Source organism: Nerophis lumbriciformis, linkage group LG25 (assembly GCF_033978685.3).
Source record: "Nerophis lumbriciformis linkage group LG25, RoL_Nlum_v2.1, whole genome shotgun sequence".
NCBI classification, from domain to species: domain Eukaryota; kingdom Metazoa; phylum Chordata; class Actinopteri; order Syngnathiformes; family Syngnathidae; genus Nerophis; species Nerophis lumbriciformis.
Genome location: NC_084572.2, coordinates 29,417,497 through 29,443,641, shown reverse-complemented (window position 1 = coordinate 29,443,641; position 26,145 = coordinate 29,417,497). Strand labels below are relative to the sequence as shown.

At 38.7% G+C, this 26,145-nt stretch overlaps 1 protein-coding gene across 2 annotated transcripts in view; it reads left to right on the top strand.

Annotated features, from left to right (window-relative positions):
* The first annotated feature begins 1,604 nt into the window (after positions 1-1,604).
* LOC133621796 (voltage-dependent T-type calcium channel subunit alpha-1H-like) overlaps positions 1,605-26,145 on the top strand; it is a 108,302-nt gene continuing 83,761 nt past the window's right edge. For both annotated transcript variants that reach the window (XR_012051168.1, XM_072916083.1), the window contains exons 1-7: positions 1,605-1,685; positions 1,859-1,992; positions 2,391-2,488; positions 4,799-4,958; positions 11,226-11,541; positions 15,744-15,836; positions 16,081-16,636. Coding sequence is in view for 1 of the 2 variants with exons in the window: in XM_072916083.1 (XP_072772184.1) it covers positions 1,647-1,685; positions 1,859-1,992; positions 2,391-2,488; positions 4,799-4,958; positions 11,226-11,541; positions 15,744-15,836; positions 16,081-16,636 (1,396 nt within the window). In the remaining variant the exon portion in view is untranslated. The remainder of the gene's footprint in view (positions 1,686-1,858; positions 1,993-2,390; positions 2,489-4,798; positions 4,959-11,225; positions 11,542-15,743; positions 15,837-16,080; positions 16,637-26,145) is intronic.

The window sequence follows — 26,145 nt, the reverse complement described above, 5'->3', positions numbered from 1 at the left end:
ACGTCACATACTGTCACGTCATACGTCACATACGTATACGTCCTCTCCCAGCAGAGAGCGAGGTTGCGGCATGGCTAACGTTAGCTGTGATGCTAGCGCAGCCGCTAAGGTGCGCGCCTGCTCAAGCGTCCTCTGCGCACGGCAAATCTATGCCACGCACAAAATCAAATAAAAAAATAAGCGCATAACAATTTTCGACACACGGACACGACAGAGACAACAGTTTTCGTCATCATTGTTCAAATATTGTGACATCTGTCGAGACGCTAATCTCCATTCGGTGCCACACGTCCACACCATCGAAATGCAGAGGCAAAAATTTCCACATCAACACCGTCTGAAAAAATTAGTGATTTTTTTAGTTGTGATTTCCTTCTCTGCATGAAAGTTTAAAAGTAGCATATATTAATGCAGTATGAAGAAGAATGTTTTAATGTAGACATGCAAGCCTTGAAAGAACATTTTGAAAATCAAGACTACATTTCCTGCAAATGGGTGCATTTCTACCCTATATTTTAACTTTAGATTTATTCTCATATCAAACTCTTTTGGCTGTCTTTTTGACACTTACATCCGGCGCCCCCCTCCACACCCTGGATTATAAATAATGTAAATAATTCAATGTGATTATCTTGTGTGATGACTGTATTATGATGATAGTATATATCTGATAGTATATATCTGTATCATGAATCAATTTAAGTGGACCCCGACTTAAACAAGTTGAAAAACTTATTGGGGTGTTACCATTTAGTGGTCAATTGTACGGAATATGTACTTCACTGTGCAACCTACTAATAAAAGTCTCAATCAATCAATCAAAACACATAGAATCATCATACTGCTGTGATTATATGCATCAAGTGTTCATTCAAGGCTAAGGCAAAATATCGAGATATATATTGTGTATCGCAATATGGCCTTAAAATATCGCAATATTAAAAAAAGGCCATATCGCCCAGCCCTAGTTCAATGATGCCATTTCTGTTTGTCATGTATAATTTTGTCTATTTTGTGTTTATCCTTGAATAAACAGGTCAGTTTCTTGTTACCAACCATTGTGTATTATTCAAACTCCCCTAATTCAGCTGACTAGTTGTTATCAAGAGTACTAAAACCCTTTTCAACATGATTCTGACAACTAAGTAGGCTAAATAACTTTAAACTTTAATACATGCTCGGATAGGCCAGTATCGGTCAGTATCGGTATCGGATCAGAAATGCAAAAACAATATCGGTATCGGATCGGAAGTGCAAAAACCTGGATCGGGACATCCCTAGTTCCAGGTTCGATCCCCGCTTCCGCCATCCGATTCACTGCCGTTGTGTCCTTGGGCAAGACACTTCACCCACCTGCTCCCAGTGCCATCCACACTGGTTTAAATGTAACTTTGATATTGGGTTTCACTATGTAAAGCGCTTTGAGTCACTAGAGAAAAGCGCTATACAAAATACAATTCACTATAATTCACAAATTAGATGACTAAAACATATCATTTTCATCAAAAAGATTGATTTGTGTTTCAGTGGTTGTCGATGTTGTTGTTGCTCATTAATATTCAACATGTGATGACCCTTGACCTCACACTACATGGTTTGAGCGCGTGAGCATCTTGGCCATCGTCCTCAACTGTGTGACTCTGGGAATGTTCCAGCCCTGTGACGACACACACTTCCTGCTGCAGGTAACACACACACACACACACACACACACACTCAGTGTGAAATGATTAATTATGATTCACTGTGAGACTTTATTATTATTATCAAGGGGCCAAAACATTTTTGCCTTCATTTATTTCCCCTCCCTTAATCAGTTTAATTCCCTCTCCGTGTGTGCGTGTGTGTGTGTGTGTAGGCGCTGGACGACGGCATCTTTGTGTTTTTCGCCAGCGAAATGCTGGTCAAGATGGTGGCTCTTGGGGTCATAGGTCACAACGGTTACCTGGGAGACACGTGGAACAGACTGGACTTCTTCATTGTTATCGTGGGGTGAGTTTTGGACACGGTGACATTAAATAGGACTGTGTGTGTGTGTGTGTGTGTGTGTGTGTGTGTGTGTGTGTGTGTGTGTGTGTGTGCAGCTTAGACACTTGTTTAATGCCAGTTAAATGTCAAGCGTGTGTGTGTGTGTGTGTTTGTGTGTGTGTGTGTGTGTGTGTGTGTGTGTGTGTGTGTGTGTGTGTGAGTGTGAGAGAGAGAGAGAGAGAGAGAGATTTGCAGAATGACAATGTCATGATGAAGTCCAGGGAGTGTGGTTAAAAGGCGATGTCACATCCCAGAGATTCTGTCCCGTCCCCTGCGGACAAGCGGGTCGGCCGTTGCCCGGATCAGACCGAGCGCCGCCGCCGCCGCCGCCGCGCGTGACCTGTCTCTTCCTCCCCCTGCAGGATGTTGGAGTACTCGCTGGACGGACACAACGTCAGCCTGTCGGCCATCCGGACCGTTCGCGTTCTCCGCCCACTGAGGGCCATCAACAGAGTTCCCAGTGAGTTCACGTCTCCAAAGTAAAGTTTGTGTGTTTTAGTGTTGCCCCGATACCAATTTTTTGGTACCGGTATCAAAATGTATTTAGATACTTTTTGATACTTAAAAAAAAAAGGGGGGACCACAAAAAATTGCATTATTGGCCTTATTTTAGCAAAATATCTTACGGTACGTTAAACACATGTTTCTTATTGCAAGTTTGTCCTTAAATAAAATAGTGAAAATCCAAGACAACTTTTCTTTTATTAGTAAGTAAATAAACAAAGGCTCCTAGTTAGTCTGCTGACATATGCAGTAACATATTGTGTCATTTTCTATTCTATTATTTTGTCAACATTATGAGGGAAAAGCTGTAAAAATGTATTATTAATCTACTTGTTCATTTACTGTTAATATCTGGTTATTTTCTCTTTTAACATGTTCTATCTACACTTCTGTTAAAATGTAATAATCACTTATTGTCAGGTTCAAACATCGACGACATCTATTAAAACAGACAAGAAGCAAAGAATCAAACAGAGACAGAATTCAATTTGGCTCAGTGAGGAGAAACGTGTACATCTGTACCCTTGTACAGTGTCATTACGCTCTACAAAAAAAGTTCACGTCTCCTCCTTTATTTGGATATTCCCTGTTTACATAACAACAGCTGTTTCTAAAGGAATGGGGGGTATGTAAACAGCCATTGTTTTCGGTCACATTAACACAAAAGAAAAAGATGCCTCGGGCTTGGACTGGTCCTGGATCGAGCTTGGGCAAGTCTTGGATGACAATAGATAACCCCTCCCGTCTCTTCCCATCGTACACAGCGAAATTTTCCAAGCCTTTAGCTTGGTGCAACAAAGACAGCTTTTGTCTGTTCACTGGGAACTCAGAGAACAGAAAGTTTTTTGATCATTTACATACAATTTTTCTGACACTTATTCTTCTGTTGTTTAGATGCTTTTCATTAGTTTTGGATGATACCACAAATTTGGGTATCAATCCGATACCAAGTAGTTACAGGATCATACATTGGTCATATTCAAAGTCCTCATGTGTCCAGGGACGTATTTCCTAAGTTTATAAACATAAACTAAAAAAACAACGAAAAAAGATTTTGTGATGCTAAAATATATCAATGTAATCATAGTAGTATTAACTAGATACGCTCCTTTACTTGGTATCATTACAGTGGATGTGAGGTGTAGATCCACCCATGGCATTTGTTTACATTCAGGAACGGTGTTATTAGCGGTGACGCCGGTGAGCTATTCTAGAACATCCATCCATCCATTTTCTACCGCTTATTCCCTTCGGGGTCACGGGGGGCGCTGGAGCCTATCTCAGCTGCAATCGGGCGGAAGGAGGTGTACACCCTGGACAAGTCGCCACCTCATCACGGGGCCAACACAGATAGACAGACAACATTCACACACTAGGGCCAATTTAGTGTTGCCAATCAACTTATCCCCAGGTGCATGTCTTTGGAGGTGGGAGGAAGCCGGAGTACCCGGAGGGAACCCACGCAGTCACGGGGAGAACATGCAAATTCCACACAGAAAGATCCCGAGTCCTTGAACTCATGACTACTCAGGACCTTCGTATTGTGAGGCAGACGCACTAACCCCTCCTCCACCGTGCTGCCCTATTCTAGAACATGTTCAGCTTTATTCATTATTGATGTGGTTCTTGCTACTTTATGTTGTATATTTTTTACATGAGATTTCCAATTCATTTCATCATCTATTATTACACCCCAAAATTTTTATTTTTTTTACCCTTTCAATGTCTACTCTGTCTATTTGTATTTTGTTTGACTTTCTTTTCTACTGTTACCGAATAGCATTATTTTAGTTTTACTGATTTTCAAAGATAGTTTGTTTTTGTCAAACCATCTTTTTAATTTGTTCATTTCTTCTGTTATTATTTGTATTATTGTCTGTGTGTTCTTTCCTGAACAAAATGCTGTTGTATCATCTGCAAATAATACTAACTTTAAGTCCTTTGTAACTTTACAAATGTCATTTATATAGAGATTTTGGTCCCAGTATTGATCTCTGAGGTACCCCACAACATATTTTTAGCTCTGTGGAAGTGTGTTAGACTATCTTCACGTATTGCTTCCTGTTGGTTAAGTAGCTTCTTATCCAGTTCAAGACCAACCCTCTGGTGCCATACCTTTCAAATTTGTTTACTAAGATGCTGTGATTGATTGTGTCAAATGCTTTTGTGTTTCATTGTTATAAGTCGAGTACTTTCCGATAATCTTCACACAAGTACACGCGTGTGTGTGTGTGTGTGTGTGTGTGTGTGTGTGTGTCGTACGCAGGCATGCGCATCCTGGTCACCCTCCTCCTGGACACCCTCCCCATGCTGGGCAACGTGCTGGCGCTCTGCTTTTTCGTCTTCTTCATCTTCGGCATTGTGGGCGTGCAGCTGTGGGCGGGGCTTCTGAGGAACCGCTGCTTCATTGGGGAAGATATCAAGACGTGAGTCACGTGTCACTCGGGATGGGTACTTTTTACATTTGAATTGATACTCTACCAATTCCCGCCACCAGGGAATCGATACCATTACCAATTTTCGGTACTTTTCTGTGTGTTAATAAATGTTAATTGTTGGATATGATAACTGTGCTGTACAGTTGGTATATCTTATTTTCTCATTACCTTTGAGTCTCATTTGCAATGTAGTTGCACTTCCAAGACATTAAATAGCACTACTGTATAACTAGAAAGTAGCTTTATGTGTCGTGTTGCGCATTACAAAGTGTTTATACTTTAAGTATTGTACTTATTACCAATGTTCCCCCTAATTTTTCATGTGTGTGAGCAAACGCAAAAACTCCCTGAGCATTCAGTGGAGCCCATGTGAGCAACATCAGACGTGCACACTGTGGCTACACCAGCAGCACACCTGTCCCAAACCTGACTAAATAACAAGTTCAATCTCCATCCATCCATCCATTTTGTACCGCTTGTCCCTTTCGGGGTCGCGGGGGGTGCTGGATCCTATCTCAGCTGCATTCGGGCGGAAGGCGGGGTACACCCTGGACAAGTCCACACCTCATCGCAGGGCCAACACAGATAGACAGACAACATTCTCTTATTATTATAATCAAATGACAGCAGTCATTTCCATGAGGTTATTTTCTAATATAAGTGTTTAGGCCCACTTACAATGACAATAACAAAAAATATTGTTTTTCATGAACTGCGTTCTTGTATTGTTTGTCTGGGTGGAGGTCCTGCTTTGGAAATAGTTTGTACCCCTTTCAGACATTGCATTTAGTTCCCATTAAAACATTCACATGTTGCACAATGAGATGTAAGCAGGGGATCATGTGTACATTCCTGCAACTTCCTGTTTGTAAAATATATATTTTTATTAGTATTTATTTAATATACTAACAGCATTTCATGATTAATATTTATAAATTAAGATTTCTAATAAATGACACTAGAATAAGCACACATTTGATTGGTAAATCATAGTGTAATGACCTGGAATGACACTTTATGTGTGGTGTTGGAGTTGTCCGACTTTTTGTGTGGCTGTAAACGCATCACTGGCTAAGTGCCATATGTGCATGTGTTGGCGCAAGTGAGAAAGAGCGAGCGGCTGCTGTTGATATAATAAAGTTGCTTTTGGTCTGGTTTGTACTGCAGAAAATGACCAGTTTTGCTAGATATATATTTTTTTTACTAATGTTTTGGTGATGTGTTTATGGCCGACAATAAAGAGTTTTGCTCAGTAAAGTGATCGATGGAATTCATGTCCGCAAAGCGTCTCGACAGACGTTGCAATATTTGAACAATGATGACGAAAACTGTTTTCTCTGTCGTGTCCGTGTGTTATGCGCTTATTTTTTTATTTGATTTTGTGCGTGGCATAGATTTGCCGTGCGCAGAGGACGCTTGAGCAGTGCGCAATTGCACAGGCGCGCACCTTAGAGGGAACGTTGCTTATTACATGTCAACTGTTTGCTTGTAATATTTATCTTAGTTGTAGTTGTAATTTCTAAATTAAGAGGTGTTACCATGTAAAATCGCTAATGCTAGTAGTAGCCTTTCAATGGCAAATCCAATGCAAGCATCAAGCAAGTGCGTTTTGGAGAGTGGAGCCGTTCTTTACGTTCCAAGGTTTTATACCAAGTATACTTGCTTTGTTGGTGTTGAAAATTGCAACATGACTAAGAGAGAGTTTGTCTGAGTCCGCTTTAAGTGCTGCTTGTTTAAGCGAGCCCGTGTTTAGTCCGCAACCGGACGCGACGTCACGTAGGGATGATGTTTGTTAAGAAATTATCGATTTCGATGCCATTACCGAATCATTTTATCGAACCGATTCCTTATCGATTCTCTTATCGAATCCAGGTCGGTTGTTGTATATGGAAAAAAACACAATACTTGGTTTAACAAAAGCTCACTTTTAATTTTTAAGAAAAAAATAAAATAAACAGAGCAAACACTGCCCTGGTGACTCTGGCTGTCATGAATGTCATCATCTGAAATAGGATAACGTTAACATTATCCTAATTCACATCTTGCAAGCACTAGTTTGTTAGACAGACCTGCAAACTCTGGAGTGGTGTAGGCTACAAGATAACGTCAACGTTATCAGACACATACAAAAAGGTTAACGTTATCGTTAGCCACTGACTATGCTTAGGTAACATTAGTCTAGCTAACATTACTGCAGTCCTGGTTGACATAAGAGGTAACGTTATTTTAGCCTAAGCTACAAGTGAACAGATATGGAAATTAACCGGCAACAGTTAACGTTAGTTACTCACCGACACTATCACTGGGACTGCAGGTTGAAGCAGAGGAAGAGGGGCGTGCTTCGTCATCTTTGTCGCTGCTTCTCCACGACATGTTTCTCTAACCTTCATGTTATGTACGACCTGAACATGTTTCAACATGTTTGTTGTACTGCTCCCCTTACAGGAAAGCGAAGCCTGGCAATAATTGCAGATAGCCGTTTCCTCGTTGTATTTCTTAGTAAACTTAAGCCATGCCTTGGAGCGTACAAAATTTGTCAGGTACAAAACTTTACCTTACTAGCCTATATGAATCAACCACTTATAAATACACATTAGTAGGCTAAATGAACCTCTTCAACATATGCCTTGGAGCGTTTTTTCCGGTCCATTGTTGTTGCTGCTTCTGTATCTGCCGCCGAATGACTGAGCTACGTCATTTCCTGTGACGTGCCACAGGACATTTCCTGTGACACGGGATTTGTTCCCAGGGATTCGTATAAAGAACCAAATCTTTTTCTTTACTATAGTGGCCTCGATAACGGGAACCGTTTCTCAAAAAGGGATTCGAATCCATTGAATCGGTTCTTTTCTTATCGAACAATCGGGAGAACCGGTTATCGAACATCATCCCTAGCGTCACGTGCCACAAAGGTATCAAAATATGGCATCGTTTGATTTGATGTAGTACCGATGGAATTTGGTTGGTGCCCATAAAAGTACCGAATCCAGTACCCATCCCTACATGCCATGCCCCACCATGTCCGGATGACTCGGAAGTTGATATTTTTAATTGGGTTTGTTTCCCAATTGACTTTTTCTGGTTAAATGACAACTTTTTTTTCGATAAATGTTCTATTTTTTATGTGTGTATATATATATACATACATATAAACTATATATATAACTTTTTTCTATGAATGTTCTGTTTTTTCTCTATATATATTTACATTTATATATATATATATATATATATATATATATATATATATATATATATATACATACACATTTATATTATACAACAACCGAATTGTGATAAACCGTGCTTGTGTTTTGCAACTTGTAGCACTCTGGCTTTATTCCACAATACTTAGATATTTCCTCAACACTGGAACATAATCCAGATTTCAGAGGCTGAACTCAAGACTGAAACAGGCAAAAAGGCGTACGAGCGCATTCACAGGTCAAAATGCTCTGCAAAGTATGAGAAAAAAACAAGTTTTATGTCGTGATATAACAGCTCTATTCTCGTAAAGTTTGATTCAGTTTTCTCTAAATAATAAAGAGGTTGTCGTAATGACTTCCATATATTAGATACTGTGATACCTGTTTCTGTTGGCGCCTCTTGGACTGGCTGACTCAAGTCAACATAAGCGGTTGTCGACATAACCGAAATAGAAACGGAAACTAGACACTACTTGCACATTTACTCGTGTTTTTGTCCACCAAGTACCACCTCAGAAAACACTCGGCTCTCCAAGTACCCCTAATAACCAACATTAAAATACAGTAGCGTAGTAGGCCTAAATATTCATTAAAACCAAGGAAAAGTTTTTATTTAAAATGCATATTTTTTGGCCACTATATCATTAGACACAGTTTGAACAGTAACACTGTGTTTGAATATAGACAAATAATACACTGTACTTCAATCAAGTGATTCTTTGGAATACCACTAGATGGAGCCTGTGTAGTTTCATAATTACTTGTCTAGAGACAAGCGGAATGAGTAATAATAAAGTATTTTAGTTTTTTCTCCATTTGTGCATATTCTTTTTGATATATATATTTTTTATAATATTTAGGTGTTTGTCCTCAGAGATGGGTTGGCAACATAAACGGTACTGATTAAACGGGTTGTGTGTGCACGTCCTAATTACTCGGAGGCCCGTGTGCTCGTTGTCAATAGTTTTGATTAGTTTTTTCCTCCAAACAACTTATCGACTAAATGCGATGTCAGGGGAAACGTCGCCAATCAGAGCGCTGATGAAGCTCGGTGATTAGTGTCTCACTCGGGCTTTTCTCTTCATCGTTTGTTAGCAAGATCCCACAAAAGCGCCTTAGCTGACTTACACATGACTTAATGTGACTCAATCTGAGGCTCGTACAATTGAGTTATTGTTGATATTTTCACGTTATTAAGGATTTTTATTTTTATTATAGAGAACTATTGTAGAGAAATAAACTCCTGGTTTTACCAGATAGTCACAAGATTATAAAATAATTGTCTTTTTGCAAAAATAAAGTTGCATTTTTTCCGATAAAATTATCATAATGTTACGAATATTTGTATTTTCCAGACTTTATAAGCCGTACACACTAAATTGTTTTCGCTCCATTTATTATTTTCACCGGACTATAAGCCGCAGATGTTTTGAGTTATTTACACAGAAATATTTGGTAAATGTTTATTTATATACCTTAATTGTTTCCAAACGATGCCTGTAACACGGCAGTAAAACAGCTGATCAAACAAAACAGAAGTCATCGTCTTTTTAGATTTACATGATACTTGACACATGCTAACGGTTAGCATGCTAACGTTAGCATTCTAACTCTAAGCCATTTTTTTTAGCTGTACACCTCAAAGTCAAATAACTTGGTACATGACACTTACTAACTGTTAGCATGCTGTCATTTAGCATATATCATGTACCAAGCTCCATGACTCTAGGAGTATGCAGTTGTAAAATTAGAAAAAACAATTTAGCACGCTAACGTTGGCATGCACGCTCTTCTCAACGAGCAGCAGGTGCTGCCATGGGCCCCTACCCCTTCTAAAAGCACTCATATTGCCTCCTTTTTGTTTGTGACTTAAAAAAACAAAAAAAACGAACAAAGTTGTTTTGCTTTCCATGTTTTTTACTCACTTTTTGCAAATGCATCATGGTCATTTATGCAAATTACACAATTTTTCTTACAACATATATACAATCAATTTGTTATTAAACTATGTTTCCCCTTACAGTGTGATCCTAATAATTGTGTACTATTTTTTTAAAATAAAAATACCGTATTTTTGGGACTACGGTATAAGTTGCAGTTTTTTCATAGTTTGGCCGGGGGTGCGACTTATACTCAGGAGCGACTTATGTGTGAAATTATTAACACATTACCGTAAAATATCAAATAATATTATTTAGCTCATTCACGTAAGAGACTAGACGTATAAGATTTCATGGGATTTAGCGATTAGGAGTGACAGATTGTTTGGTAAACGTATAGCATGTTCTATATGTTATAGTTATTTGAATGACTCTTACCATAATATGTTACGTTAACATACCAGGCACGTTCTCAGTTGGTTATTTATGCCTCATATAACGTACACTTATTCAGCCTGTTGTTCACTATTCTTTATTTATTTTAAATTGCCTTTCAAATGTCTATTCTTGGTGTTGGATTTTATCAAATACATTTCCCCCAAAAATGCAACTTATACTCCAGTGCGACTTATATATTTTTTTTTCCTTCTTTATTATGCATTTTCGGCCGGTGCAACTTATACTCCGGAGCGATTTATACTCCGAAAAATACGGTAATAATAATTGATTAAACAAGATGAGCTACTGAAATATTTATTGGTACATTAAAAAACAAACTTTTTCCATCGTGTAGACTCAATGCTCTCCTATTCTTTGTCTTTATTGACGACTGAAGCCTTTCTTCATTTATTTCCGCTGCAGTCAAATAGCTTTTCTTCATAACACACCAGTGTGATGGCATAAATGATTAATTCGTCATCTTTTCTACATATTGGAATCTCCACATGGCCGCCATTTGGTCCTGAATTGCTTCTAACAACTGGAACGTCCATTTTTTTCTTTGCATTTGAAGCAGTCGGCCAGTATTTTGGTTTGGTACTTTCATTTCTTCTCTGCCGACCACAAACAGAACATCTGGCTAACGGGTATAGCTTCTGGTTGTGTTGTTTGTCCAAAATGAACATTTTCTATTTTTAATATCCGCCTCCATCTCTGGCCTTGTCTTCCAGGAGATACAACGTCTCCTTCCTGAGTGTTTACTACCGCCCGAGCGCCACGGACGACCACCCCTTCATCTGCTCCACGGAGAGGGACAACGGCATGCTCCGCTGCTCAGACGTGCCCCGCCGACGGGTAGGCGGGACTTCCTGCTACCTGGGTGCTGAGGACGGGCGGCCGGAGAGGGCGCCACCGGGGCCGGGAACCGGGGTGACGTGTGTGAACTGGTACCAGTACTACAATGAGTGTCGTGCTGGCGAGACCAACCCTCACAAAGGAGCCATCAACTTTGACAACATTGGATATGCATGGATTGCCATTTTTCAGGTGAACCATTCATTATTATTTTTGTAGACTCATGTTTTTTATCATACCTTGTCCTGCCGTGTCTAATTGTACGAACAACCTCTCAAATTTTATATCACCGTGCTATTTAATTATTTGGTAAAGTATACTGCCAACACTTAAAGAAGGTTTTTGTAAAAAAAAAAAAAAAAAAAAAAAAAAAAAAGAGGCTTCGCTACACATCTTAAAACTAGCAAAAAAAAACCATAGAGTGGAGACCTATGCCTGGTCTAAATCCAGCCGGTGATCCGGACATGTACCTTTTGTGCTATCTATAGCAAAATGAAAGAAAGTGAACCCTCTTGTCAGTCATCCATTGTTTTTGTCTCTGCGGGTGGAGGCAGGCTGCTAGCATGCACATACGGGGGTTAAAGCTCATAGATGTAAGGTTATCCGGTTCAGCCCCAAATGTAGGCATTTTTTTCTACAGGTGTCCCAATGCAACTATTTCACTTCTGATACAATACCGATATTGGAGCCTTCAGTATTAACCGATATCAATATTCATCCGATACGATATCAGTATGAATCGTAGTACATACTTTTATTATTTAGTAGTGTGGAATGTCAGAAAAGGTTTGATCAAGTGAAATTAGTCAAACAAGAAAACCATGGTAGGTAGGAAAAACATTAACCTATTTATTATTAACTATCTGGAATGGACTTATATATATATATATATACATATATATATATATATATATATATATATATATATATATATATATATATATATATATATATATATATATATATATATATATATATATATATATATATATATATATACATACAGGTATATATATACATATATATATATATATATATATATATATATATATATTTATATGTATATGTATATGTATGTATGTATGTATATATACAGTATATATGTGTGTGTATATATATTTAATTATTGCATTTATTATAATTACATATAGATACATATTTATATTTATATTAAAAATGTAGGTACATATATATATATATGTGTGTGTGTGTGTGTGTGTGTGTGTATATATATATGTATGTATATATATATATATGTGTGTATATGTATGTATATATATATATATACACATATATTTAATTATTATATTTAATTTAATCAAAAGAAAGTATATAAATATATATATCGACATACACACTAGTGTTGAAGTAGTGGTAGTGTGGTAATTGTGTTTTAATGACACCAAGTGGCCCCAATAATTCATGACGGTAAGCTCATGGGGCAGTAAGTTGAATGATGCGGATACGTTTGTTACTGGTTACTTTCTAACACGCTTCTGCCTTGGAGACTTTGTATGTGTAAGTCATATATCAATTTAGTTATTTGATACTTGCTCATATTGACAAATGTGCCGTTTTAGTTTAACTTGCACTTACAGATGTAGCCACAAACTGTAGTTACTGACAGTGGTTTTCTGAAGTGTTCCTGAGCCTATGTGGTGATATCCTTTACACACTGATGTCGCTTTTTGATGCAGGACCGCCTGAGGGATCCAAGGTCACGGGCATTCAATATTACGTGCAGTGATTTCTCCAGATTCTCTGAACCTTTTGATGATATTACGGACCGTAGATGGTGAAATCCCTAAATTCCTTGCAATAGCTGGTTGAGAAATGTTGTTCTTAAACTGTTCGACAATTTGCTCACGCATTTGTTCACAAATCCTTGTTTGTGAATGACTGAGCATTTCATGGAAGCTGCTTTTATACCCAATCATGGCACCCACCTGTTCCCAATTAGCCCGTTCACCGGGGGGATGTTCCAAATAAGTGTTTGTTGAGCATTCCTCAACTTTCTCAGTCTTTTTTGCCACTTGTGCCAGCTTTTTGGAAACATGATGCAGGCATCAAATTCCAAATGAGCTAATATTTGCAAAAAATAGCAACGTTTTCCAATTCGAACGTTAAGTATCTTGTCTTTGCAGTCTATTCAATTGAATATAAGTTGAAAAGGATTTGCAAATAATTGTATTCTGTTTTTATTTACCATTTACACAATGTGCCAACTTCACTGGTTTTGGAGTTTAAGGATTGTTATTGATAGGCAACATTCCAAAAAAGGTGCAGTTTCCCTTTAATGTTACCTTGTTCTATGTGATATAGGGCATCTTTTATAAAGTAAGTGTATACAGTATATGTAAAAATGGATGAAGTACACAACAGCGCTTATTGGAGACAAACACAGCTCATCAGCGTTAAAGCTATACAGACACACAAAAAAGGCACCAAAAGCACTTTTAAACTGCATCAAAGCAGCAAGCTAACACACCTCCAGTACACCATTGTGGTACATCTGAGAAGACAACATGTCAAATTGTTGAAAACGTACCATTTTATGAGATCTGTAGGACTTCTATGGAATTTTGTACTTTTCAAAAATGTCCGCTTGGCTTGCAAATAATAGTGCCAGACTGCGGTATTTAAAAACAAACTAAAACTACTATTGTATTTGTTGCTTGAACACTATACAGTACTGATGTTGCTCTGTGTGTGTGTGTGTGTGTGTGTGTGTGTGTGTGTGTGTGTGTGTGTGTGTGTGCGTGCGTGCGTGCGTGCGTGCGTGCGTGCGTGCGTGCGTGCGTGCGTGTGTGTGTGTGTGTTCTGGCTCTTTAGCGCCGCCCTCGTGGCTCTCTGGAGCTTATTAAAAAATGTATGAAAAATGGAAAAAGATGAGGGGAAAACATTTTATTTTTTGTTTTATTTTTGGTTTATGTAGGAGGACAAACATGACACAAGCCTCCCTAATTGTTATAAAGCACACTGTTTATATTAAACATGCTTCACTGATTCGAGTATTTGGCGAGCGCCGTTTTGTCCTACTAATTTTGGCGGTCCTTGAACTCACCGTAGTTTGTTTACATGTATAACTTTCTCCGACTTTCTAGGACGTGTTTTATGCCACTTCTTTTTCTGTCTCATTTTGTCCACCAAACGTTTAACGTTGTGCATGAAAGGTGAGTTTTGTTGACGTTATTGACTTGTGTGGAGTGCTAATCAGACATATTTGGTCACTGCATGACTGCAAGCTAATCGATGCTAACATGCTATTTAGGCTAGCTATATGTACATATTGCATCATTATGCCTCATTTGTAGCTATATTTGAGGTCATTTAGTTTCCTTTAAGTCCTCTTAATTCAATGTATATCTCATGACACACTATCTGTATGTAATATGGCTTTTAATTTTTTTAATTTTTGCGGCTCCAGACAGATTTGTTTTTGTATTTTTGGTCCAATATGGCTCTTTCAACATTTTGGGTTGCTGACCCCTGGTTTACACAGTCACCTCTGACGGTATGGGGACAAAAAAAAACATGTCCCCTAAAGGGAAACCTTTTTAAATGATAGTCAGATCCATTCTGAAGATGCCTAAGTGATTTTTAAGCTTTGGCCCATAAAACATGTTTACTGGTTAGTTTGAGTGTGAGACATTTGCACAGCAGCCCCCTCATCGGACTGTAGCTGGTACTGCTGTATGGTATCCATCCTTAGTTAAAAGTAATATATTTTTCCAAAAACAAAATCTGGTTTGGTGTTTTTTAGGATGACATTTTTATACAGCATGATTATAAAACATTATTACCTTAAAGTATGATTCACGTTCAGAATTTTCCATCCTTCTATATATGGTAGTTGGAGTTGCAGACAACTTCATTACTGCTAAATAGCAGTTTTCAGTAATGTCACAGAAGATGCAGGATTTGCTTTAACATTTTAGTGGTGAAACTTCCTATAAGAGGACAGCTGTAGTGCTGTATTCTGAGCATCATGTCATATTTAATTTGAACTTTTTTTTTTTTTATTGGTCCTCAGTAGTCACGTACAAATTTGTGTGCATTATGCAAAATTATTTAAATTTGGTCCCCATGAACCATATTAACTCTTTTTCCCCAGGGTCCCCATTAAGAATGATCAGCACATTACTTCATCAATCCAGAGTTTTAAAGACGTGTATGAGCTAACTGGGCAGTGGACATTTTACACCATTTTTTATGCCTCCACAACCTGTAGAAAGGGTGGTCCCCACAAGTGATGTTCAAAAACTTGGTCCCCATTCCAAATGATAACCAGTATTCGTGTGTGTGTGTGTGTGTGTGTGTGTGTGTGTGTGTGTGTGTGTGTGTGTGTGTGTGTGTGTGTGTGTGTGTGTGTGTGTGTGTGTGTTTTCTTCCAGGTAATTACTCTGGAAGGCTGGGTAGACATCATGTATTACGTAATGGATGCCCACTCTTTCTACAACTTTATCTACTTCATCTTCCTCATTATAGTAAGTAACCACGTGCACGCTCACATACACACACACACACACACACACACACACACACACACACACACACACACACACACACACATCAAGTGCTGTATCTGGCAGGTTGAATTCAAAGAGGATCTATCTGATGTGTCTTATTTCTTCCTGCACGTCACGTTACTCGATAAGAAATGTGACGGTGTAGCATATGCTGCGTTGTAGATAAGCATCCAGGTGTGACCGCATGTCTTATCATGTCCAGGTGGGATCCTTCTTCATGATCAACCTGTGCCTGGTCGTCATAGCAACCCAGTTCTCCGAGACCAAGCAGCGGGAGCACGCCTTAATGAAATCGGAGCAGCGCGCCCGCCAGCTCCACCAATCGGCTTCCACGCTCGCCAGCGACAGCCAACCGGGCAGCTGCTACGAGGAGATCATCCGCTACCTGGCCCACCTGGGCCGCAAGGCGTGGCGCCGCCTGTCCCGCCTCTTGGCCCGCGCCGCCCCGTGCCTGCGCTGTGCGGGCGTGTGCCGGCAGGACCGCGGCGTCAGCCCCCGAGGGGGCGGGGCCGGGGAAATCAACGGGCTGGCCCATCGGCATTCGGGTCACAGCCCCGGTGACCTCTCGCACCTTCACCAGGTGTACCACCAGCGCCACACGCTACCGCTGGAGCGTGGCCTCAGCGGCGCAGGGAATGGATTTAATTACCCCGTCATCTCGCCACTCCTCACTCATCTGGATGCAAAGAGTCCGACTCACAAGAGGCTGGTTGCCATGGAGACTGTCAACAGGCTGCCACAGCTGGTGTTGGAACACGGTGAGATGTCTCAATATCTGCACATGCTTATGTTCTTTAATGACCAAAGTTATCCCTCATTTATTGCTATTAATTGGAACCAAGACTGACCGTGATAAATGAAACATCTCGAAATAGGAATTCCTAATTATAAATCAAACATTATCAAAACTAGAGTTGTCCGATAATATCGGCCAATAAATGCTTTAAAATGTAATATCGAAAATTATCGGTATCGGTTTCAAAATTATTGGTATCGGTTTCAAAATGATCGGTATCGGTTTCAAAAAGTAAAATTTATGACTTCTTAAAACGCCGCTGTGTAGAAGTACAGAGCGCCAATAATCCTTAAAGGCACTGGCTTTGCGTGCCGGCCCAGTCACATAATATCTACGGCTTTTCACACACACAAGTGAATGCCATGCATACTCGGTCAACAGCCATACAGGTCACACTGAGGGTGGCAGTATAAACAACTTTAAAATTGTTACAAATATGCGCCACACTGTGAACCCACACCAAACAAGAATGACAAACACATTTGGGGAGAACATCCGCACCGTAGCACAACATAAACACAACAGAGCAAATACCCAGAACCCCTTGCAGCACTAACTCTTCCGGGACGCTACAATATACACCCCCCGCTACCTCCTAACCCCCCGACCTCAACCCCGCCCACCTCAACCTCCTCATGCTCTCTCGGTAATTAAGAGTTGGACAATATCGGACATTGGCAAAAAAGCTTTTATCGGACAGCTCTAATAATTATGTACTATAATGTGTATATAATTATATACACACGTATATATATATATATTTATGTGTATACAGTATATATTTATAAATAAATATATATACATAAATACACACATTTAAAAATATATATATGATAATGCTTCCCAATGTGCCATAAGTAATTACGTGTTCAAAACAAAAACCAACAAAAAAAGCATCTTGTGTAAACACATTGTCAACAAGCTAAGTACGAGTAAACAAACATTCCACTACACTACAGCATCTCCTGTTGAAGTTATTATTTTCAGAGACAGTCATTTTAACAAAAGAGGCTTTGTTTAAGGCTTTGCAGTATATATTGGAATAACAAAGGTATTAACAATGTTATACTCTTCTACATCTAAAACACAAAATCAGTACCATGCTTTTCGGATCATAGGGCGCACCAGATATAAGGCGCAGTGCCAATGAGCGGGTCTATTCAGGTCTATTTTTTATATAAATATTATATTATATATTATATTATTGAGCGCATTAAAGGGGTCATATTATGATTGTTTCTACATGTAAAACACTTCTTTGTGGTCTACATAACATGTAATGGTGGTTCTTTGGTCAAAACATTGCATATATTATGTTTTACAGGCCATCTTTAAGTCAATTTCTGACAATCTCTATCTCTCAATCTACGTGCCTCCACTTCGACAGCGGCTTCTCCCCGTCATCTTTGTTGTACCGGTAGTTTTTAGCGCCTCCATAGCGAGTCTATTGACAGATATAAGTTAGAACTATACGGTACTTTATATTAGAAATGGCAACATCGTAGGATGAATGCCCCACAACAAGAAGATAGAGAAAAATAAGGAGGTTATTGACTAGAATGGCGGACGTGCGCAAATTTTTGGGACTTATACAGATTCCAAATACACAACAGCAGGAAACGACAGGTAAGGAAAGTTGGTTTTGTAAAAAAACTCCAGATAATTTGTCTCCTAATAGGTGCCATTTTGGGGTCCTCATACGCACACCATAATAAGACCTGTATATTGAAGCACATTACGTCTGACTATGGTAGCCGTTATGCTGCGCGTTCCATCCAACGGTGCGATTTTGTAGCTTACCAAAGTTGTACTAAAACATTTTGACATATTCTTCTTCTATATTCTCAATGGGACATTTAAAGTTTCGGTGTTACTGGTACTCGCTAGTGTTATTTATTGAACAGGCATCAACCTGCAGTCCACACATACCCCTTTTGTGTGGCTGCCATCTACTGGTCACTTTCATTATTCCACCTTGTGTCAAATAAATTTGCCTGGAGGTCGGTAAGCACAACCAGAATTAATATGTACATTAGTTGCACCAGGTTATAAGGCACACTGTTGATTTTATAAAAAATTAAAGAAATTTGGGTGCGTCTTACAGTCCGAAAAATACAGGATATTTACTTATAGAAAGCTATAAAAAAAAGTAGTCATTTGATGATTTTTTCATATTTAGAATCTAAATTTTGAAACATCTAAGACAATTTATAGACTTAGACTTCCTTTTTTTCTGTCATTCAAATTAGAACTTTACAGTACAGATAAGAACAACATTTCGTTGCAGTATAAAAAAGCAATAAGGTGCAGTTATAAATAATATAATAATATATTATAATAATAGCCCTGCGATGAGGTGGCGACTTGTCCAGGGTGTACACCGCCTTCCGCCCGATTGTAGCTGAGATAGGCTCCAGCGCCCCCCGCGACCCCGAAGGGAATAAGCGGTAGAAGATGGATGGATGGATTATAATAATATAATAAATAATATATAATAATAGTCTTCACTAAGCATAGTACAGTGGTACCTCAGGATACCAGTTTAATTGGTTTTTTGACCTCGAAAAACTCGTATCGTCAGCCGTTAAATCAATTTAATCGGTGCTTGCCCGCCCATAACAGCACAATTTTAACATTTAACATGCCTTTTAATAAGAAAATCTAACTTTTACATAGGAAATATTGTATAAAAACAATAATATAGAATGTAGTACAAAGAAGTAAAGAAGTTTTTTGATATAATAAAATAATATTGTACAGTATTGCTCAAAGATGTTCATTATGTCTTCTTATTCATATACTCATTCAAATTTTTCTTGTAATCAGACTTTATTGTCGGTATATTAGATGGAATCTAATCCAGTCAGGTGACACTTCTGAAGAAGACAGTTGAAACATGTCAGGTAAAGAATCCATCTAATATACCGATAATATGGTCTGATTACAAGAAAATTTGAAAGAGTAAATGTACAGATGTTAGAGGGTAGACTTCTACAGTATCTCCTTCCAGCTGCTTTTCAGTCAAACACACAATCAGCAGCTCCTCCATATATTCATTGATACATTCCCGAAATGTAGATATTATTTGAAGTTGCCATTATCGACTCATTCGGCTTGAGCTACGCTTAACTAGCTATACACACTCTCATGTTTTGGATTATTTCTTTCTTTAACTCAATGAATAGCCACTTCTTCTCAGCGCTGTCCTTCGCACTCACTTTCTTCCTTCCCATGCTTGGAAAAACAAAGTTGTGTACATTTCGAGCAATCAGCTAGCAAGACCGGATGTTTTGGTCGTGTATATATACGGGGTTCACTGTGACTTTCGCCACGCCAACTAGCAGTGGGGATGCTCGTTACCCCAATTTTTGCTCGCGACCAAAAGCATAACAGTTAACTCTTAACCCGAAAAACTGGTGAGTTGAGGCACTCATATCTTGAGGTATCATTGACGGACCCACCCCCTGCTGCTCCATGGTCTCTGGAGGAGAAAATCCCAGGTGTGAGAGAGCATTAATGTTCCCTCCTCACGATTGATGATGTCATTGATGAGAGAACATTTATGCTCTCTCACACCTGGCACTAGCGGGTAATGGGAAGGTAATGCCAATTCTTAGATGCATCGCTTCTCGGACGTGAACCATTTTGAATCGATTCACAAACTTCCAAATTTGGATGATTTGAATTTGTTGAATAAGGTAATACAGACAGTTCTATAGAGAGGGACTAAAAAGTGCGATACCTATCATCTCTGGACTGCTGACCCAAAGAAGATGCTTCCCTATGTTGCCGCTGAATGTCGTCGTTCATGAAGTTCATATTCTCAGGGCATTGAATCCATCGTCACTGGACTGTTCGGGTTGTGTAAATCCGTGTTTCTCAGCCGCAGAGGCTCATTGTTGGGCTACGAGCGCCCCCTAGAGGCCGCCAAAAATATCTGTTTCACAGCTGTTGTCTGTGTGGGCCGCAGCGGTACTCAGTTGTAATCAGTGTTGGGTTAGTTACTGAAAACCAGTAACTAGTTACAGGTACTAGTTACTTTATTTCAAAAGTAACTCAGTTACTAACTCAGTTACTTACACCAAAAAGTAATGCGTTACTGTGAAAAGTAACTATTTAGTAACTTTTTTTCTTCTTCTTTTTTTTTTTAAAAGCTCCCATTAATGCCCTTTTAGCCTTCATTTCAGTACTGTTATTGCACTGGAGAATAATACAATGTGTTGATCAACTTGACATGCATTTGCATCACTGAACTCTGCTAAGCAATGTGCTCTACATACAACACACAAAGACAAATATATGTTTCAAAGGGCCAATTTATTTCAGGCCAGAACAAATTGACAAAGCTATTTTAAAAAGCTGCAACATAACATACTGTAGATAAGTAACAAACAGCATAATAACAACATAGCTGTAAACCTGGCTTCACCTAAGGAAGGCACACGTGACATACACAAAGCCTAACCAGGCAGATTTGAATTGTTGTTTTGGGCAGTAGACGGGATCTTTAATCCAAGACACAACTTACATTTAACTAAAATGTTATTTTCTTTGTGCTCGACAAAAGAAAAGAAGTGAGAATATCTCATACTTGCCAACCCTCCCGAATTTCAGTGCTTCTCCCCGGGACAACCATTCTCCCGAATTTCTCCCGATAGCCAGCCGGACTTAAGGCACGTCCCCTCCAGGTCTGTGCGGACCTGAGTGAGGACAGCCTGTCGTCACGTCCGTTGGCCAACCAAAAAGTAACCACAGAACACTATACCGTATAGTGTTCTGTGGTTACTTTTTGGTTGTCCAACGGTTTACGTTGTATTGCACACCCCCCCTACCCTCCCCACACCCACACCCACACCCACACCCACACCCACACCCACACCCAGACACACACAGAGCGCGCCTCCGGCTTGTGACACAAGAGATTCAGAAGGACGACACGCTCCAATAAAACACACTCAGATTTTCTGTTTCTAGCCGATACTACATAAAAAATTACGAAAAATAACGTAGTAACGCATCATGTAGTAACGGTAACTGAGTTACTGAATATAAAAAATAACGCGTTAGATTACTAGTTACCGCCGAAACTAATGGCGTTACAGTAACACGTTACAAAGTAACGCGTTAGTCCCAACACTGGTTGTAATACACTTTTTCCACCACTTGTGGCAGTAATGACAATATCAAACAAACAGAAGAAGTCTGGAGCTAAAGTCCTAGAGAAGTTTCTTCAGTGCAAAAAGTATGACTAAAGTGGTGAAGCTTTATTTTAATTTGCACTGTTTATTTAGGATAAAATATACAGTACAGGCCAAAAGTTTGGACACACCTTCTCATTTCAATGCGTTTTCTTTATTTTCATGACTATTTACATTGTAGATTGTCACTGAAGGCATCAAAACTATGACACCTGTGAAGTGAAAAACATTTCAGGTGACTACTTCTTGAAGCTCATCGAGAGAATGCCAAGAGTGTGCGAAAAATGGTCAGCGCAAAGGGTGGCTATTTTAAAGAAACTAGAATATAAAATATGTTTTCAGTTATTTCACCTTTTTTTGTTAAGTACATAACTCCACATGTGTTCATTCGTAGTTTTGATGCATTCAGTGACAATCTACAATGTAAATAGTCATGAAAATAAAGAAAACGCATTGAATGAGGTGTGTCCAAACTTTTGGACTGTACTGTACATTATTATTTTTTATTTTTTTTATTCATTTAGCTCGAATGTAATTATTTTAGCACTGCGTGATTGTGTGTCCATTTATTTTTCATCAGTTTCAGGAGTCCCTCACTTGCAGCATATTTCTGTAATCAGCCTGACCTAAGCATCTTTGTGATTAACACACGCTTTCATATCAAATGACAAGTTTTATCCTGATAAATTGTAAGTAGGTCCAGAGTAAGATTACTAAATCAGTGTTAATACTTGAGTGGGCCCCGGGGCCGTCTGTAGTGGAAAAGGTTAACAACCCCTGCTCTAAAATACTTTTAGCAGACTTCCTTAGTTTGTACTCAAGGACTAGATAGTACATTTGTAGTCTGAGTTAGGTGTACGTAGTATTCCTCGAGACATGTCCTAATAAACAATTCACAGATTGACTTCCTGTGTGTTTAATAGGTCTGCAGCTATCGATTATTACAGTCATCGAGTAATCAATCGATTAGTTTGTTCCATTTATGAAGTAATCGGATAAAACGGACTTTATAGCTTCAATGTGTATTTTAGGGAAAATAGTTGAAATAGACCAAAACAATTCTGCTTTCTGTCACCTTCAATCATTTTTCTAATTAATGCACATCATCAACATTGAAATTGCACATTTAACATGTCTGCATGAATAAAATTATGTACGCTCTATTGCAGTGGCTATGCGGAATCTATTTTTGCGTATTTATACTCCATGATACATTTTTATTAGTGACACTCATTAAACAAGTAATTGATGAGACGCAGTACAAGTTGAAGCTGTTTTTCTATTCAAATCAGTCGATTCAATCAATCAGTTGTTTGAGTTTGAGTTTATTTCGAACATGCAAGCATACAACATGATGCATCACAATTTCCAGTTTCTCTTTTCAACATGTTCGAAAAGGAGTAGGAAGAAGCAGAGCTACCCCTTTTCTTTTACATAACAGTTGCTAAAACTTTTTGTTCACTTCCTGTTCACAATTTATTCACAATATACTCCATAAGTAATCACAATAAAAATAAATAAATAATAATCATTTAATAATAATAATTGGTGAAGTAAGTCATATTTCATATGGTGAGATAAGTAAGATTATTTTGAGAATGAATGGATGGATGGATTAAATAAATTGAGAATGTTTGTCATGGTTCTTGTTCTTTGTACTTTGTAAACACTTTAAGTTTGAAGAGTTTCTTGAAAAGGATCATATTAGTACATTGTTTGATTGCTTTGCTTATAATTTAATTCCACATACTGATATACTGAAGGTCTTAAGTGTTGTACGTGCATACAAATGTTTTAAATTACATTTTTCTCGTTGTTGCAGAACTGGACTGTTCGGGTTGGCGTGTTTTCATTTACATCGAATAAATGTAGTCTGAGTTAAACCTAATGTAGACATTTTTTAAAACATCAACGTCTTTACTGTAAAAAACCCAGTCTTTCTTCAATAGTGGGTGCTTTATCAGTATCATGCTTCAAATCCTGCTCATTGTAGCCACTAGTTTAATCCTGACTTCCTCATTTTTATTGATAAAAAAAAAAATCAGCACAAATTGTTACTGTGGTCGAATTTATTAATACTTATTGAGTTTATTTAATTAAATTTTCCAGTATCGAATGGTTAAAGTCAGTCCAAAAATGTTTTGTTTTAATAAGAATACAAAAAAAAAAAAAAGTGTGTCAGGCAAATTGATGCATTCTAAATATATATAAAAACAATGTTAATACAGGTATTTGTTGTAAGTTGATCTGTATTTCTTTACTTTGTTGTTCTCTTTAATGTTAATAAATATACAGTACAGGCCAAAAGTTTGGACACGCCTTCTCATTCAATGTGTTTTCTTCATTATCATGACTATTTACATTGTAGATTGTCAGTGAAGGCATCAAAACTATGAATGAACACATGTGGAGTTATGCACTTAACAAAAAAGCTGAAATAACTGAAACCATGTTTGCACTGACTACTTTTTCGCACACTCTTGGCATTCTCTCGATGAGCTTCAAGAGGTAATCACCTGAAATGGTTTTCACTTCACAGGTGTGCTTGAAGCTCATCGAGAGAATGCCAAGAGTGTGCATAGCAGTAATCAGAGCAAATGGTGGCTATTTTGAAGAAACTACAATATAAAACATGTTTTCAGTTATTTCACCTTTTTTTGTTAAGTACATAACTCCACATGTGTTCATTCATAGTTTTGATGCCTTCAGTGACAATCTACAATGTAAATAGTCATGAAAATAAAGAAAACGCATTGAATGAAAAGGTGTGTCCAAACTTTTGGCCTGTAGTGTACATTGTTATGCAGAGGTGTACTTATAACAATTGCATAGAAAATGATACTGTTTGTACAATATATGTCTAGTATTATTATTTTTGACGGTCCATATACGTTGACAAGCATACACACAAGGGAGCAGCAGTTTCTCACAGCTATTTTTTGCACAACTGCCAGCTTGCACATCCTTTCCAGATGTATTGGACAGCAACCTCAGGGCAATTTTAGTCTTGCAAAATCACACCGCATGAGCTAAATAGTTGCTGTTGCATTTTCTTCTCCCAGTACTGCGGGCGTTCTAATGATAAGCATCAATCAATCAATGTTTATTTATATAGCCCTAAATCACAAGTGCCTCAAAGGGCTGCACAAGCCACAACGACATCCTCGGTTCAGATCCCACATAAGGGCAAGGAAAAACTCACAACCCAGTGGGACGTCAATGAGAATGACTATAAGAAACCTTGGAGAGGACCGCAGATGTGGGTGAGTTTAGTACATCAGCTTTGTGTGCGCTATCAAGTTCACAACTCTTTTAATATACGTAAAGTCGATCAGACGATTTCATCAATTGACGACTTGCACAACTGCGGCATCAGTGTTACATAAAACGCATCAAATGTTCATACAATGCACTAATAAATTCTAATTGTAGCCGGGACGCAAACAAGCGAGTAGAAAAAAAAAAACAGACTGTGTTTCCTTGAGCTTGGAACGCATTCATTATAATTGATGTCTGCAGGCAGGAAGTTTCCTTGCAGCCCACATTATGTACAGTTACACATCACGGTGCGACTTGATTGGATTTACCGCCTCACTCCTCGGTAGTCGTGACGACGGCGAGGGAAGCGCTCGTGTCAGATTACTGTTGGTTTTTTATGTCATAGACGTGCTTTTCCCTTCTTTCCCCGGAGCTGCTCGCTAATGATTGTGCACAAATCTTCTGCCCACTTCCCCCCCAACACACACAGTCACGCACGCACGCACACGCACACACAAACACACACACACACACACACACACACACACACATATCCATTCTCTAATAAAACGTAACCCCGCCCCCTCTTGCACCGAGTGTCCCGACAGCAGCTTCAGTGTTATCGACTATTTTTGTTCCGCCGCAAATGAAATGAAGGTGCGTAAACAAAGATTGGAAGGAGGTGAACACAACTCATAAAAACTGAACTTCCGCTACCTGTGTACAATTTAGAGCAGCGGTTCTCAGACTGTGGTACGCAGGCTCCACCTGCGCCAAATAACCACTTGACGAAAGTACAGTATTTTATTTTCCTGTATTCAAACACAGTGTTGCTGTTCAAACTGTGTGTAATGTGACAGTGGCCAAACATATTAAATGTACTTGTTAAATAAAACCTCCGCCTTGTTTTTATTGATTACTAGGCCTACTACGCTACTGTAGTTCAATGTTGGCCAAGTTTGTTCTGAGGTGACGCTGAGTGAAAAAAGTTTGAGAACCATTCAAGAGTATTCGA